This window comes from Macaca thibetana, chromosome 1 (genome assembly GCF_024542745.1).
Source record: "Macaca thibetana thibetana isolate TM-01 chromosome 1, ASM2454274v1, whole genome shotgun sequence".
Lineage (NCBI taxonomy): Eukaryota > Metazoa > Chordata > Mammalia > Primates > Cercopithecidae > Macaca > Macaca thibetana.
The window spans coordinates 81,184,904-81,200,560 of NC_065578.1; the positions used below are offsets into that span (position 1 = coordinate 81,184,904).

The 15,657-nt window shown below is 35.2% G+C and overlaps 1 protein-coding gene across 25 annotated transcripts in view; it reads left to right on the forward strand.

The window, feature by feature from the left end:
- Positions 1-15,657, forward strand: part of ADGRL2 (adhesion G protein-coupled receptor L2) — a 684,558-nt gene that overhangs the window by 590,296 nt on the left and 78,605 nt on the right. For all 25 annotated transcript variants that reach the window (XM_050769910.1, XM_050770082.1, XM_050768737.1 and 22 more), the window contains one exon: positions 7,025-7,238. In XM_050769910.1, coding sequence (XP_050625867.1) covers positions 7,025-7,238 — 214 coding nt within the window. The remainder of the gene's footprint in view (positions 1-7,024; positions 7,239-15,657) is intronic.

Genomic DNA, 15,657 nt, shown 5'->3' on the forward strand with positions numbered 1-15,657 from the left:
TGGGATGCTTATTTTTTTGTTGTTGTTGAAATAGAAATAGATTGAAAAACGGCTTGGAATGAATATCACAGTAATAGTGTGGTTAAAAGGCTTTAATTTGGGGATTTCTTTATGTTGATTATGTTGACCCAGCCATTTTCCTGAAAACTTGACCATCAGACACAGTTTCCTTTCCTGTTCCTTTTCTTCCCCCAAGACTAGTAGCAGCCAGCATACCATAATGATGTTCCTTACAACTCTGTCCCCAAACCTGCTGCTGATGGCCATCATCATTTGGAGAGGCATTAAAGTAACATTTGAGAACATGAACCCAGGAGCTGAATTACTGGGTTTGAAATCTTAATTTCATTTTTATTGGATATGTGACTGTAGAAAACTTAAGCTTTCTCTGCCTCAATTTCTTGCTCTGTAAAATGGTGATAATATTACCTATCTTGTATGGTTGTTTTGAGGATTCATAATCAGGAAATATGTATAAAGTCTTAGAGGAACTTCTGAGGGTGGTGAATTCCCTCTAAAACAAGTGTAAAATTAGAATTGTCAATAAGAACCATTTTGGGTGCTGGAAAGTAACCAGAACCAAACAACAAATGGGGAAATATTATTTATGAAAATCTACTAGAACTTTGTTATGAACAGCAGATGTTTAAAGCCTTCTAGCATGGGGTTGCTCCTTATTCCCCGCAATCCCTCCATCTCTTACTCCTTAACTATGTAATTGTGGAAGTTTCATCAGGGCAAGATTGGCCTTCAGAACTAGTGACTTTACTGCCACAAAGAGCTGACATGATTTGGAGTAGAGGGTGGAAACTCATGCCCAGCATTGTTGTCAATGAAAGTAAACACAGTAGGGAAAAAAATGGGGAAAACCTGTAGCTCTGCTATCCTTTGGTTGTAGTTCCAGTTGGGGTGACTGGAGACCAGTCTGAAACATAACAGGGAAATCTTGGACAGGAAGAAGCCATAAACTTTCTGTGCATTCTTAACTAACTGGGAAGCTAAATTTACACATATACAGAGGAGACATGAGAGGACTTGGCAGAAAGTAAAAAACTGAGACTGTCTTATAAACTGCTTGATTAACACTCTTTCTAACATACAATCTCATCAGCAAAGAGTGGAGACCTAATCATGGGCCTATGGTTTTTGTGCAAAGTCTCTGCCCAGTCATTAGCTGACCACTAAGCCATGCAAACAGAGGTGATATCTAGGAGCCGAGGCTAAAAAATAAAAATAAGAATTCAAACGAATTAAAACAGTGAGCAAAGACATAAGCAGCCACACACTGTGGAGGCACAGATTTTGCATATTAATACAGCTGAGATATTAAAAAGAAACCACGACAGCAGCAGCAATTCTCAGGGGAAAGAAATCTGAAACCGGAGTTGCTAATGGTGTATTATTTAAAATGTATAGTTTTCAACAACAGAACATTTATAAGATACATAAAGAAAGAGAAAAGTTGACCCATAAAATAAAAATTGCCTTTGATATGGAGCCAGATGTTAGATTTAGCATATAAAGATTTTAAAGGAGCTATTACAAAGTAAAACTAGCTTGTAGAATTAAGAGGAAATATGATGACAATGACAACAAATATGTAGTCAGATAGAGAAAAAAAAACTATTTCAAAGGCCTTGGAGACATTCTTTGCACATCTTAGTTATTATATTAGTGTGCTATAAGTAAATTAACATTTTGTTGTACAAATTACAGATAGTGTAGCTTCATCTGACCCAGAGATTGTGATTCAGTAGGTCTGGAATAGAACTTCAAGATCTGTCTTTATCAAAAGTTTAGGTGATTCTGATGTAACCATATTTGGGAATCAATTATGTAGATTTGGCAAAGGATTAAAGAAATCTAGATAGATAGGTAGATAGATAGATAGATAGATAGATAGATAGATAGATAGATAGATAGATAGATGATTTCTTCCCGTGAGTCAGTATTCTAGATCATTAATGTGATATAAATAAAGGGGTAAATATATATTTTCAGGAATAGGTTTTTACGTCTTTCATAAGATTTATTTAGTGAAAATGTTGAGTTTTAAAAATTTATACTAATTGCAATAATTTTATTAAAGGCATGTCAAAGTTTCTTTGAAGTAGCATTGTTGGTAGAAGAGGTTGAGCTGTATCCCTTGAAGTTTTCAGGAAAATAGTGTAAAATGGCCAAAGAAGGCACAACAATTTATATTTTTCTTAAAAATTTATGTAACCTTTTTATTTTCCATCAGTTATTTTGCCAAGATTAAGGACATGCCCGTGACACAGCCTCAGGAGCTCCTAACAACATGTGCCCAAGGTGGTTGGGCTACAGCTTGGTTTTATACATTTTGGGGAGACATAAGTCAAAAATCAGTACATGAGTGATGTTCATTGGTTCAGTTTGGAAAAGTAAGACAACCCAAAGGGTAGAGTTAGGATTCCAGGTAATAGGTGGACTCAGAGATTTTCCGATTGGCAACTGGTTGAAAGTGTTTGTCTATTAATAAAGACCTGAATCAACAGAAGAAAGTGCCTGGGGGGGTTGTGGTGACCAGGGTTCTTGTTATGCAGATGAAAGCTTTAGGTAGCAGGTATTAGAGAGAATAGATTGGAAATATTTCTTAATCAGATTTAAAGAGGCAGTTCTGGCCAAACGTGGTGGCTCATGCCTGTAATCCTAGCACTTTGGGAGGCCAAGGTGGGCAGATCACCTGAGGTCAGGAGTTGAAGACCAGCCTGGCCAACATGGCAAAACCTCGTTTCTAGTAAAAATACAAAAATTAGCCGGTTGCGCTGGCGTGCACCTGTGGTCCCATCTACTGGGGAGGCTGTGGTGGGAGAATCACTTGAACCCGGTGGGTGGAGATTGCAGTGAGCCGAAATTGCACCACTGCACTCCTGCACTCCAGCGTGGGTGACAGAGCAAGACTCCATCTCAGGAAAAAAGGGGGGTGGGGGCAGTTCTGTCAGTCTTAAAGTCTCTGTTTTAATGTTAAAGAGAGTCAGCTGTGCCAGAATTCCAATGAAAGGAAAGTATAATGAGGCGTGTCTGACCACCCATTTCCATCATGGCCACAACTAGAGAACTTTCTCATAATTGATTCGTGTTTATTTTCTCTTTTCCACTAAGTCATTGATTAAAATAGTTAACCTAGGAAGGTGTTTTCCTGTGATTTGTGTGAACCCTGCCTAGTTCGTCACAGACTTTTGAGAATTATTTGGACAGTACCTCATCATCTATATGGATGTGCACAGCACATCCATGTTAACAATGTCGTTATCTTTATATTTTAAGAAAACAGAGCAAGTCGTTTATTAATTATTGATCACTTGAAATGTTAGAATAGCATGTGTACTTGATTAAAAGGAGCTTGCCTGTTTAGACTTACAGATTGGGGAAATTTTATAGGACTTTGAAATAACTTTAATTCTTCAAAAAAGGTTTTAATTAAAACCCAGAGAAGTAAAATGACTTTGCCCAAAGTCACAAGGCTGACCCAATATACTCATATTGCGATGTTCAGTGCCCTCTCCATGTGTACCTACAGGATAGCATTTGCTCTCTATATTTATGGTACACATGTTTACGTTTCTACAAAGACGATTTTCCCTACTATTCATATAGTTTTGTGAACGTCTACAATAATTATTTCCTGTCGGTTTTACTAATATATTCTTTGGTGATTTTCAGATTGTATGAAAACTTATAAAATAAATCTTGTTACATTATCAGAAAATGGCTGGAGTAGTCAGAGTTGATCAGAGAAGGGTTCTGGAGTCTAAGCTCCCTGCATGGGTTAGAATCTAACTTGTGGTTTAGATTGAGACCTTAAAAATACTACTATTTGATGCCTTAGTGTCATACTCTGTAAAATTGGTATTATAACAGCAACTATTCCATTGTTTATTTTTTATGTTGTTGAATATAAAGTGATCCATATAAAGCATTTAAGCCAGTGCCAGCACATAGTAATTGCTTTGCAAGTAATATTTATTTCTCTCTTCATATTTGTTTTTTAATGAATTTATATATTCATTATATATGTAATTTTTTTGGTTGGAAACACAGAGTTTAGATAAAGAGAAATGTATAAATATGTAACCCATCTGTCTTATGACAATTCCAGTGATACATACATAATAGTAAATTGACAATTTAAATTTTTTTTTTGGGAGATGGCAGATAATTTTCATTGATAAGTAGTTTGCCTTGTTTTTAATGTTCACCATTTGTTTTCACTACCAAAGGAAATAGACATTACAAAGGAAAGCACATTGCAATTTATATTGTGTTAAACAATCACTGGTTTAATTCAACAGTTTGGTTCCACATTTATAAGAATTATTGTATCGTGTGCTATTGTAGGCATTGAGATTATAACTAAAAGCCTTACTACAGGCTTTTACTCTTTTTTTTTTTTTTTTTTTTTTTTTTTGAGATGGGAGTTTGGCTCTTTTTGCCCAAGCTGGAGTTCAATGGTGCGATCTTGGCTCACTGCAACCCTTGCCTCCCAGGTGCAAATGATTCTCCTGCCTCAGCCTCCCGAGTAGCTGGGATTACAGGTGTGCGCCACCACACCCGGCTAGTTTTGTATTTTTAGTAGAGATGGGGTTTCACCATGTTAGCCAGGCTGGTCCTGAATCCCCAGACCTCAGGTGATCCACCCGCCTCAGCCTCCCAAAGTGCTGGGACTGCAGGCGTGAACCACAGCGCCAGACCTTACTGTACTTTTTTGGATGACTGTGACTAAAGCCTTAAACTCCTCTCCCTGAATTATCAAAACAGTAACATACTCAACTATGCCAATTCCCAAATAGGTTTCAAAAGCAGAGGAAAATTAACTTCGAAACTAACAACAACAAAAATTAAAGTGGTCGGGTTTTAAAAACCACAGTGCTTCATAATCAGTTCTGTGTTTTTGACAAAATAGTAAGCATTGCGAGTATGGCTCCAAGCCAGTCTTTTAATAATGTGTTCTAGTATTTCTAGCATTTTCTAATAATATGATTTATTCTGTTTTATTATAGAATTATAATTGCAAATTGCCTCTATTTAAAATAGGTTGCATTTCAAAATTTTATTTGATGTCATTTGTTTGAATTTTCACATAGCCTTTGCCACAGAAATGTGTCAGCTTCTGAAGCCATAAAAATATTTTCTATTAAAACAAATGTGGTAATACTAGTTTAAGCTTAATTATTTGTATAGGTAGTACAGTACAAGATCAGGAGATGGAGAAAAAGCAGTGTGTGTGTGTGTGTGTGTGTGTGTGTGTGTGTGTGTGTGTGTACATATAAAAGTTTATGAACCTGTTGGGGAAGAAACACCTTTTGGAAGTTTGGCCTGTGTACCATTTGTCCTGACATTTACCCAGCTCTGTTTCTGTATCACATTTACCCAGCTCCGTTTCTGTATCCCTTCTTCATTAGTAGTGCACCTCTCCACATACTACAGTACTCTCAACATACTATAAACCTTTTTAGTGAAAACCTACCAAACTTGGGGTTTGCCACAATCTCCTGAAGATTTCTGCATTCCAAATTAGGTATTCTTTTCTTCCATCTTCAGTCCAGTTACCCCTTTAGTTTTCTCTGAAGAACTGAGAGCTCAGCCAGGTTTGAAAATTGCTGCTCTTTAAAATCATACCAGTGTGTCACCCAGTACTGCTTTGGAAGAATATACTTACATCTAAGAAAAGATCATGTTTAACCAGGTGACTTTCTATTTTGTTGAATTAGTGAGAAACATTGTTCAAGAAAGGTAAAGAGAACAACTGTTGGCATTGGATTGGCCTGGGCACAGCCCAGCTCTTCAGCTTGGAAATTTATAACTTGGAACAGTTTATTCTGAGTGTAATTTTTTTTGTATAAAAGGCAATATATGAGATAATGCATATAATACAGAATGATGAAAATGATAGAGATAAAAAAAATACTGAAAGTGTTGCTGTTTTTTTGTAATAGGAGTGCTATAGATGGTGATAGGTTAGAGACCTGAAAAAAGTTGAAACATTGTAGGAGAAGGTTTTGCTATTGTAGCTAGCCTGATGGTAGCCCACCAGGACAGCAAGGATGTCCTTGTCACACATAGTTCTTGGCTGTTCTTGGCTTTCCTTGCTTTTGCGCTTTGTCCTGTGCTCTGTTACTACTTTGGAAACTGATTTAAACTTAAAATGCTAGTTATTTCATTCAGTAATCTTTTTTAGAGCACTTATGAACAGTGTTTATCTCTACTCTCTACCTGATGTACCATACATAAATTCATATTTATGTACTTTAAGCATTTTTATGGACATTATTTTGTTTTAGAATTGTACAGGTAAGAAAAGTAATGTCTTAAATGTTTCATGTCAATTTTGTAGTTGACGTAACTGATCGTAGAGAATTTTGTACTTTTCATTTGTTGACTTTGCATTTGTTGAGTTGGATGGGAGCAGTGCTGGCTCCTTTGAATGTCCATCTGCTGATTCCTTTCAGTGTCAGTTTTAAATAAAGGGTATTTAAATGGAAATAAGTTATTGTGCCATAAGTATCTTACTGTCATAAATATCTTAGTTATTGTGGGGAAAAAACTGCTAAGATGAAGGTATTTTTTAAGATAATGCAATAGCAATTAATGTGTATACATTAAATAAGAAAGTAAGGCCAGTGGGTGTAGCAGAGCTTTCATTCCATTGCACAAATGAAAATTCTTTCTTGATTAGTGCTTATATTTTCTGTTTGTAAAACTTGTCACTGTTTATAAAAATCCATGATTAAATTTGTCATTATTTGGATTTACTAAAAAAGCCATTTAGTTTCTGATTATACAGAAAGTAATTTGTTAGAGTATTTCGTAAAGATGAAGAGTCCAAATAAAGATGAATAAAAATAATTTTCTGACATATTGTAGAGAACCAAAAATTATTTAATAAATGCCTGAGTTTATGACTGATGATAGACATGAATCATGTTACTTGAAAATGCTTTACCAAAATAATTTATCTTATAAATGAGTTACAGTTTAATTTTCTTTCTTTCTTTTTTTTAAGGTTTCAGCAGAGCAGCTTTACCATTTGGGCTGGTGAGACGAGAATTATCCTGTGAAGGTTATTCTATAGATCTACGATGCCCGGGCAGTGATGTCATCATGATTGAGAGCGCTAACTATGGTCGGACGGATGACAAGATTTGTGATGCTGACCCATTTCAGATGGAGAATACAGACTGCTACCTCCCCGATGCCTTCAAAATTATGACTCAAAGGTAAATATTTATGTGTTAATGTCCCATTTGAGCTGTTGTATCTAAATTAGAAAAATTATTACAATTATTCCAAAGCGAATGGATATAGGCCACATCTGAGCCTATTTATTAAACTGAGTTGGGTTTTTACCTACTAATGTTGATTTCTACACTTTATATTTTCATCAACATTCAAATATGTAAATCATTCTAATATAGCTTGATGTATCAGAATATGTAATACATTTTTCTTTGTGTTATATAAACATAAAATAAAAAACAAGAATAATATTTGAAATGTAATCTTAGTTTTTAAGGCTTCAAAAATCTGAAATACTTTTTGTAACATCAAGAATGTTTAAGTGACTGGGTCTTTGGCAGTAGTTGCTCCGTACCTTTTTTTTTTTTCTAAATTAATAAACTTTGTTTTTTAGAGCAGTTTTAGGTTCTTAGTAAAATCAAGTAGAAAGTACAGAGATTTCTCATATGATCCATATCCACACACACACAGCGTCTCTCACTGCAGATACTTTGCCCCACAGCAGTACATTTGTTAACAGTTCATGAACCTACATTGACACATAATTATCACCCAAAGTCCATAGTTTACAGTAGGATTGGCTTTTGGCATTGTACATTTTATGAGTTTTGACAAATGTATTCACCATTGTAGTATACAGAATACCGTCTTGTGCCACTTAATGACTTTTTGGTCAGTGATGAACCGCGTGTACCATGGTGGTTCCATGGATGCTAATGGATCTGAACTGTTGCCTAGTGACCTCTTAGCCATCATAAAGTCATAATGTGATGTATTATCTTTTCTATTTTAAATGTGTTTAGATGTACAAACACTTAACATTGTATTATAATTGCCTGTGGAATTCAGGACAGTAATATACTATTCAGGTTGTAGCCTAGGAGCAATAGACTATACCTTATAGTCTAAGTGTGTAGTAGGCTATACTGTCTAAGTTTGTTTAAATACACTCATTGCTGTTCATGTAATGATAAAAGAAGCTCTGACAATGCATATCTCAGAAAGTATCCCTTTGTTAATGATGCATAACTGGTTTCACTGTCCTTGGCCTGTTCATCCCTCTTATCCTCCTAACTCCTGGTAGCCATAGATATTTTCCAGATTGGTTTATTTCACTTAGTAATATGTGTTTACATTTCCTCCATATCTTTTGTTGGCTGATAGTTCATTTCTGTTTAGAATGGAATAATATTCATTGTCTGGATAGACACAGTTGATCCATGCGCCTACAGAAAGACATATAGGTAGTTTTTAGGTTTTGTCAATTATGGATAGAGCTACTGTAAACATCAGTGTGCAGTTTCTTCTGTGAATATAAGTTTTCAGTTTATTTGGACAAATATAGTACAATTGCTGGATTGTAGGTTATGAGTATGTTTAGCTCAAAGTGGCTATACCACTTTCCATTTCTACCAGCAATGAATAGAAGTTCTTTTTTCTCTATGCTCTTGCCAGCATTTGGTGTTGCCAATATTTGAAATCCATTCTATTAAGTGGGTATTGCTGTCTCATTGATGTTGTAATTTGTAATTCCCTAATGACATAAAATGTTCAACATTTTTTATATACTTATTGTATTCTTATTATCATCTGTGTATCTTTTTTTTTTATTTTTATGTTTTTTTTGAGACAGAGTCTCGCTCTGTTGCCCAGGCTGGAGTGCAGTGGTGTGGTCTCTGCTCACTGCAATCTCTGCCTCCCGGGTTCAAGCAATTCTCATGCCTCAACCTCCTGAGTAGCTGGGATTACAGGTGCATGCCACCAAGCCTGGCTAATTTTTCGTATTTTTAGTAGAGACAGGGTTTCACCATGTTGGCCAGGCTGGTCTCAAACTCCTGACCTTGGGAAATCCACCTGCCTCACCCTCTCAAAGTTCTGGGATTACAGGCGTAAGTCACCATGCCTGGCCTTGTATATCTTTTTGTATCTATTTATTCTTAACCCATTTTTAAAATTGAGGGTTTTTGTTTTTTTTAGTGTTTAGTTTTAAGAGTTCTTTGTATATTTTTAGATAGCAGTCCTTCGTCGTATATCTCTTAGTCAAATATTTTCTCCAGTTTTTGGCTTGTTTTCTCATTCCTTCCAGTTAAGAGGTATCGTTTATATAGTTAGTTAAGACTTAAAACATACAAACAAGCAAACAGAATTAAATAACAAGTTCAACTTAAGAAAGCATACAGCTAAGTATGGAATTCCTTGTACCCTTCAATGAATTATAGATAAAGTATCCTTTTAACAGATTAAACACTTTCTGGCTTTTCTTCCTAGCAGATTTAGCTTTACTCAGTAAGTTAGAGAAGTCATAGAGAAGGCTATCAATATGACAGATGTGTTAAGCCAAGGTGGAAAGTATGTTTTTGAATATTAAGTGGGAATTTCTGCCATCTTCAAATAGTATACAGATAGTTAAGGTAAACGTATTCTGATTTGGTTGTATTCTTTCTAGTTCAAACCAATGCTTGTTGTTGTTTTTTTTTTTGTTTTTTGTTTTTTGTTTTTTTACCCTTGTATGTTACCCAAGATGTTTTTAAAAATAAGGAAGAGACCAGTTGTCTTTTCTTTAAAATTTAGATTTAAGGAAAATTTTCCCCACATTCAAATTCAAGACAGTATAAAATTTGACATCATTGTTTGAATGGTTCGAGGCACTGTAGTTTATATTAAGTGTTAAAGATGGTTATAAATTGATGTTTAGCCACTTTGAAAATAGTACAATTGCCAGATGCAGTGGTTCATGCCTGTAATCCCAGCACTTTGGTAGGCCGAGGTAGGTGGATCACCTGAGTTCAGGAGTTCAAGACCAGCCTGGCCAACATGGTGAAACCCTGTCTGTACTAAAAATATAAAGATTAGCTGGGTGTGGTGGCAGGTACCTGTAATCCCAGCTACTTGGGAGGCTGTGGCAGAAGAATCTCTTCTGCCCGGGAGGCAGAGGTTGCAGTGAGCCAGGATCATGCCACTGAACTCCAACCTGGGCAATGGAGTGAGACTCTGCCTCAAAGAAAAAACAAAGAGAAAATAGTACCATTGAGTAAGGTAGAGATGAATATAAAGTATACATATGTCCTAATATGATAGACTGCCTCAATTCCTGAGTTGAAATGTAAACTCTGATAATTTCTACTTTATTGAATTTGAACAGTTTTCTTTCTCCCCTGAGCCCCAGTTTATTAATTATAGAAAGTAGATAATACATCATTGGTTAATTTTGTGTTTTAAAAATGATGTGTTTGAGAATATGTTATAAACTTTAAAGCTATATAGATGATACCTCTTAACTGGACTCTTGCCTTCCCACATGTAAATATAATACAGAAAACTGCTGAGAATGGATATCATTTTTCTGTATTAGATACAAAACACCTAACTCTTGGCATCTTTTTTTTTTGTTTGTTTTAATTGTGGTACTCCGAGCATCTTAATTAGAATTTTCCTATATGTAAGATAGTATCAATAATTATTGCTTATATAGAAGAACTTGTCCTTTTTATAAAAAAAAATAAAAAAAATCCCAAAACCCTAATAGTTTAGCAGATTTTCCGCTTTATATTCCTCAAAAAATGTGATATTCAGTCATGTAGTTAAGGGAGACATGTTTATTTCTTTAATGTAGAAAGTTTGTCTTTGAAAATCTCACATTAAAACATTAGAATTTTTGCATTAAATTTGAAAGCCCCCCTTTTTTACATGTAATGATAGAGATGGGCATAGAAATTTCAGTACCATTAAAATCTGTTTTCATTGTATTTTGCTCCTCTCCTTTTGTTTTTCACTCCCTTTCTTCCACTGTTATCTCTTCAGCAGTTGAGAATCAAGTAAATAAATATACTTGTAATTTAGGCTGTGGACATGGTAAAAGTATTGTATTCACTCTCCATTTTCTATTTCCTGTTCATTTAAAAGTGTGAAACTAAAGGCTCTAGTAGTAACTGATTATAGTATACCGTCTTAAGTATTCTGAGTGGCTCATCCTAAAAAGTGAGAAGTGAAATGCTTTCTTAAAATAATATTTGTTTTAATATTTTATGGAACAGTCACCATTTAGTACTCATTAAAGGTAATTGTTGGGGGGGCAACTTAAAAATATATAAAAGTTATAACACTTTGAATTCATTAACAAACCAAAAAACAAATCCTACTATTACTTTGAAGTATTTGATTAACAAATACATTAGAATTTTGCTAACAGTATTGTCTCTTTCCAGGACTTGGGTGCAAACTAGTAGGTGTCTTAAAATGATATGCTAGATTATACCTGAAGATCCTCTTCCCAAATTATAACTGTTTTTTTACTCTAAAAACCTGCTCACTGTTATCAAGGTGGTTTTGCTGCTTCGGATGATGCTTTATAACATGACCAAGTTTTTAGCACTTTGGCCTAGAGATCTGAAAGTAATTACGTAAATATTTACTGGTTTATTTTTCAGTATTAAATGTGAGTTTCACATGCATAGTTAGGTCTTGTATAAAGCAATTTGTAGACATGTGAGTGTACCTTTGTATAAATACAAAGAAGTATGAAACGTAATACGTACCATGTGAAGAAGATGGAGAAAATATGTGCTTCAGTTAGTCCCTATTGTAGTAAAGTGTATTTTGTATAAAATAGGCCCCCTGCCTCCATTTTTTTTATCGGGGGGATGGATTGAAATTGCCCAAGGAAAGTAAGGTTATAGCCTAGGTTTATGGAACTAGCCTGGCTCCTTCAAAGCTTTTAACCAAAAAAATTTTTCTTAAGCACAGTTAAAGGTAGCACCTGACTAGAACCTCATAGCATACTTACATTATGTTGTTGTTTTTTTTTTTTTTTTTTTTTTTGAGACAGGGTCCTTCACCCAGGCTGGAGTGCAGTGGCAAGATCTCTGCTCACTGGAGCCTCTGCCTCCTGGGTTCAAGCAGTTCCCCATCCTCAGCCTCCCAAGTAGCTAGGATTATAGGTGTGCACCACCATGCCCGGCTTAGTTTTGTATTTTCAGTAGAGATGGCATTTCACCATATTGTCCAGGCTGGTCTTGAACTCTTGGCCTCAAGTGATCTGCCCACCTCAGCCTCCCAAAGTGTTGGTATTACAGGCGTGAGCCACCACACCCGGCCTATGTTTCTTATTAAGTAAAATTCAATCTATTTTTAGTTGTTATACTATCCATTTAAATTCCTTGAAGTTTATTTTAGAACTGGGTGGCATATAAATAAATAGTGCAGCAAGCCATTGTTTATACAGGTTTGGCACTTAAAGAGTAGTCAACAAAGAATGTAATGGAGAAACAAGTGTCAACATAAAGTTGAATAGTTGCAGGTGAATAAATGATATCACCCACAGAGATTATGTAATTTGAGCATGCAAAACCTGCTAGACAACACCTGCATTTGAGAAGCAGAGGTAAAATTGCCATCAAAAAAATGAACACACATGGGAGAATTAATGTCTTAGAAGCCAGTAGCAAATTACAAAAGAGATACATTAATTTTCTTGATGATGTTGAAGATTTTTATTCTATTTTGACAACTCAAATAAAAGAACATGTTAAGATTCTCAAGACAGGAGAGTTTCAAGATAGAAATCAAGAAATAGCAATTAGCCTTGCCTTGCATAGACCAGCAGGAATTAGGTAGTACTCTGGTCACATGGGACCAGATGGTGAATAAATATAAGACCTGAATTTTACAAAGTAGGGATAAACTTCTAGGATTTTTATTCTATGAGAAAGGGAAAAACAATCTAGCTTTAGAACTTTAGGTGTAGTTTAATTAACTTAAGCTGTATAAGCAACAAAACTGATTTCAAAGCTCAGTGTTTTCTGAAAGGTTGGGATAATGGAAGTAAGCTCTAAATGTAGGCACCAGAATAATCTATTCCCTTTCTATACCCCATTCAATAACTTTTCTGTTCTTGAATTTCCCTTTTCTAAATTTACCAGTATCCTAACCTATTACCTCTAAGTATAATAATTATACTTTATTTTACTTTCTAAACTCGAGAGCATATGGAGTGGTGACAACTTCTTGTGTGCCAGAGGGTTTGAAGGAATGTGTTGTTGCACATGTATGTATGTTACTTTGTTCTGTGGTTCTTTACATTACAGTGGATGCAGAGTGAGACTGGAAAATTTAGTGCATACTTCCACATTCAGTTAGAAGTAAGACTACATGGAAAGGACCATGTATGCCTTAGTCTGGAATAAACAGAATGATCTTATCCTCTACCATGACACCTCCCATTCTTGCCACCAGGAAAGGCATATAAATAGGGACTTTCTTTAGGGAATGGGAGAGTTTATAGGCTGTGGCTTCTATTTTAAGGGATTTATTGAATACCAGATTGTTAGAGCTACAGAGGAGCTTGAGGCTCATCATATTCTAATTCCCTTTAATTACACTTGGGGAATTGACTGTCATTATAGTTGGTACACTTTGTTCACATAGCTACATGTATATTCTCCTCACTTTTAAAAAAATCTCCTTGAGAAGGAGTGGCAATTTGATATTCTTTTTACTTTGCAAGTCTTTAGAAAAAGGTTGGATTATTTTCCGCAGGGGCTGAAACCTCAAATCGCCTGTACCTAGAACCTCATTCGTTTAATACCTTACTGGCATGAAAATGTATTCATATATAACTTTGAAGTTCAATTTTGCTATCTACACTTTTAACATATCTGTTATTTTCAAATATACTAATAGATACTAATTTTATATAAAATATTTAAACAAAGGAGATACTTAATGCACACACATACACTCCCCTTTACTATGGGAAGTGGTGAATATTGGAAGCCTTTCAGAATTTAATCAAGAAAATTCATTAAAATGCAGTCACAGTTCTGCCAGTTTACTCTGGGATACTTCATGATTATAGATTTCAGCTTGTGTATACCCTCCTTGACATACAATTCTCTCAACTTTTTACATTGATCATTCATTCTTCATAAAGAAGATTTATATCCAAGTCACAGCTATATGAAAGATACTTTTATTTAATTAATATTTTTTTTCTGACTTCTTCTATAGGTAACAATAAACTGTAAACTCATCTTTCTAAAATCCTCATATTTCTTCCTCATTAATGGCATTTTCCAAGCGAAAAATTAGTGCAGTATGTCTTTTATGGTGTTTCATAATATTTTGGGGTTGGTATATTTTATTCCTGAATTATTATGAATGCTTAATAGTCAGGGTTACTCTTGCTTAGCATATGCATTCTCATAGGATTTAAACCTGCTGTGTCTCAGAAACTGCATTCTTACCCTTATGTTATTTATCCCAAGTGTTTTTATCTACTTGACATGTCAGGTTTATCCACCACTTGTCCATTAGGGTGAAATACATACGGGGGCAATGAAGTAACTCAGCTGCTCCTAACCCATCATGTCTATGCAGTCTACTTAGGTTATTTTCTGTTGGTTGATGGATTTCTACTAATTCTCTCACTCTTGGCCTAGTTGTTTCAAGACAACTAACTGGTACTACAAGCACATCTCTGTGGCCAATCTACTAATACAGATTCTTGAACTTTAGTACAGTAATAAATAACCATTAAAGCTCTTACTGGTATACCTAATTGGATACATACTTTGGATGTCACTTACTGATGGACATTTAAAGCAAAGCACTCATAGGAAGGGGAGACTATTGCTAGTAATAAACATGAACCATATTAAACATTCACATTTAGTGTGCAAGAAAGACTAATAAATTATGAAATGTTTTAGAAGATAAATTATCTAAGTATCTTTTATGACCCTGCTTATCAAATGTAGAAAAGAGAGAAATAATGTCACATCAAAAATTCTGCCCTATAGGATCCTTGGTTTCTCCCTTTTTTTTTTTTTTTTTTTTTTTTTTTGACTGGGTCTTACAGCTGGAGTGCAGGCTCTGCTCAATGCAACCCCAGCTTCCCAGGCTCAAGTGATCCTCCCACCTTCGTCTCCCACGTAGCTGTTACTACAGGTGCACACCACCACACCCAGCTAATTTTTGAAAAATTTTTGTACAGACAGGGTTTCCGCCATGTTGTCCGGGCTCGTCTCAAACTCCTGGACCCAAGAGATCCGCCTGCCTCAGCCTCCCAAATGCTAGGATTACAGGTGTGAGCCACCAGGCCTGGCTCTGTATCTCCTTTTAAAATGAAAATTAGTAAACATTTCTACTAGATGTTGAAAACTGCAGATACAGATGTGAATTGGCTCATTTTCACTGGTACTTCCCATTAATTTAGGGTATTTTTACCCTTTATATTATGTCCATTGATTGGTTGAGGAAACCAGAGTAATTTTTCCATAAGGAGGTTACATTATTAGTCTTAAGTATTCCCTAAGGATTATTCAGTGAAATTCAGAAGCTTGAAAGATACTTTGAAAGTTTGAATTTTATTTTATTTTTTAACAGACATAGACTGGATAAGGG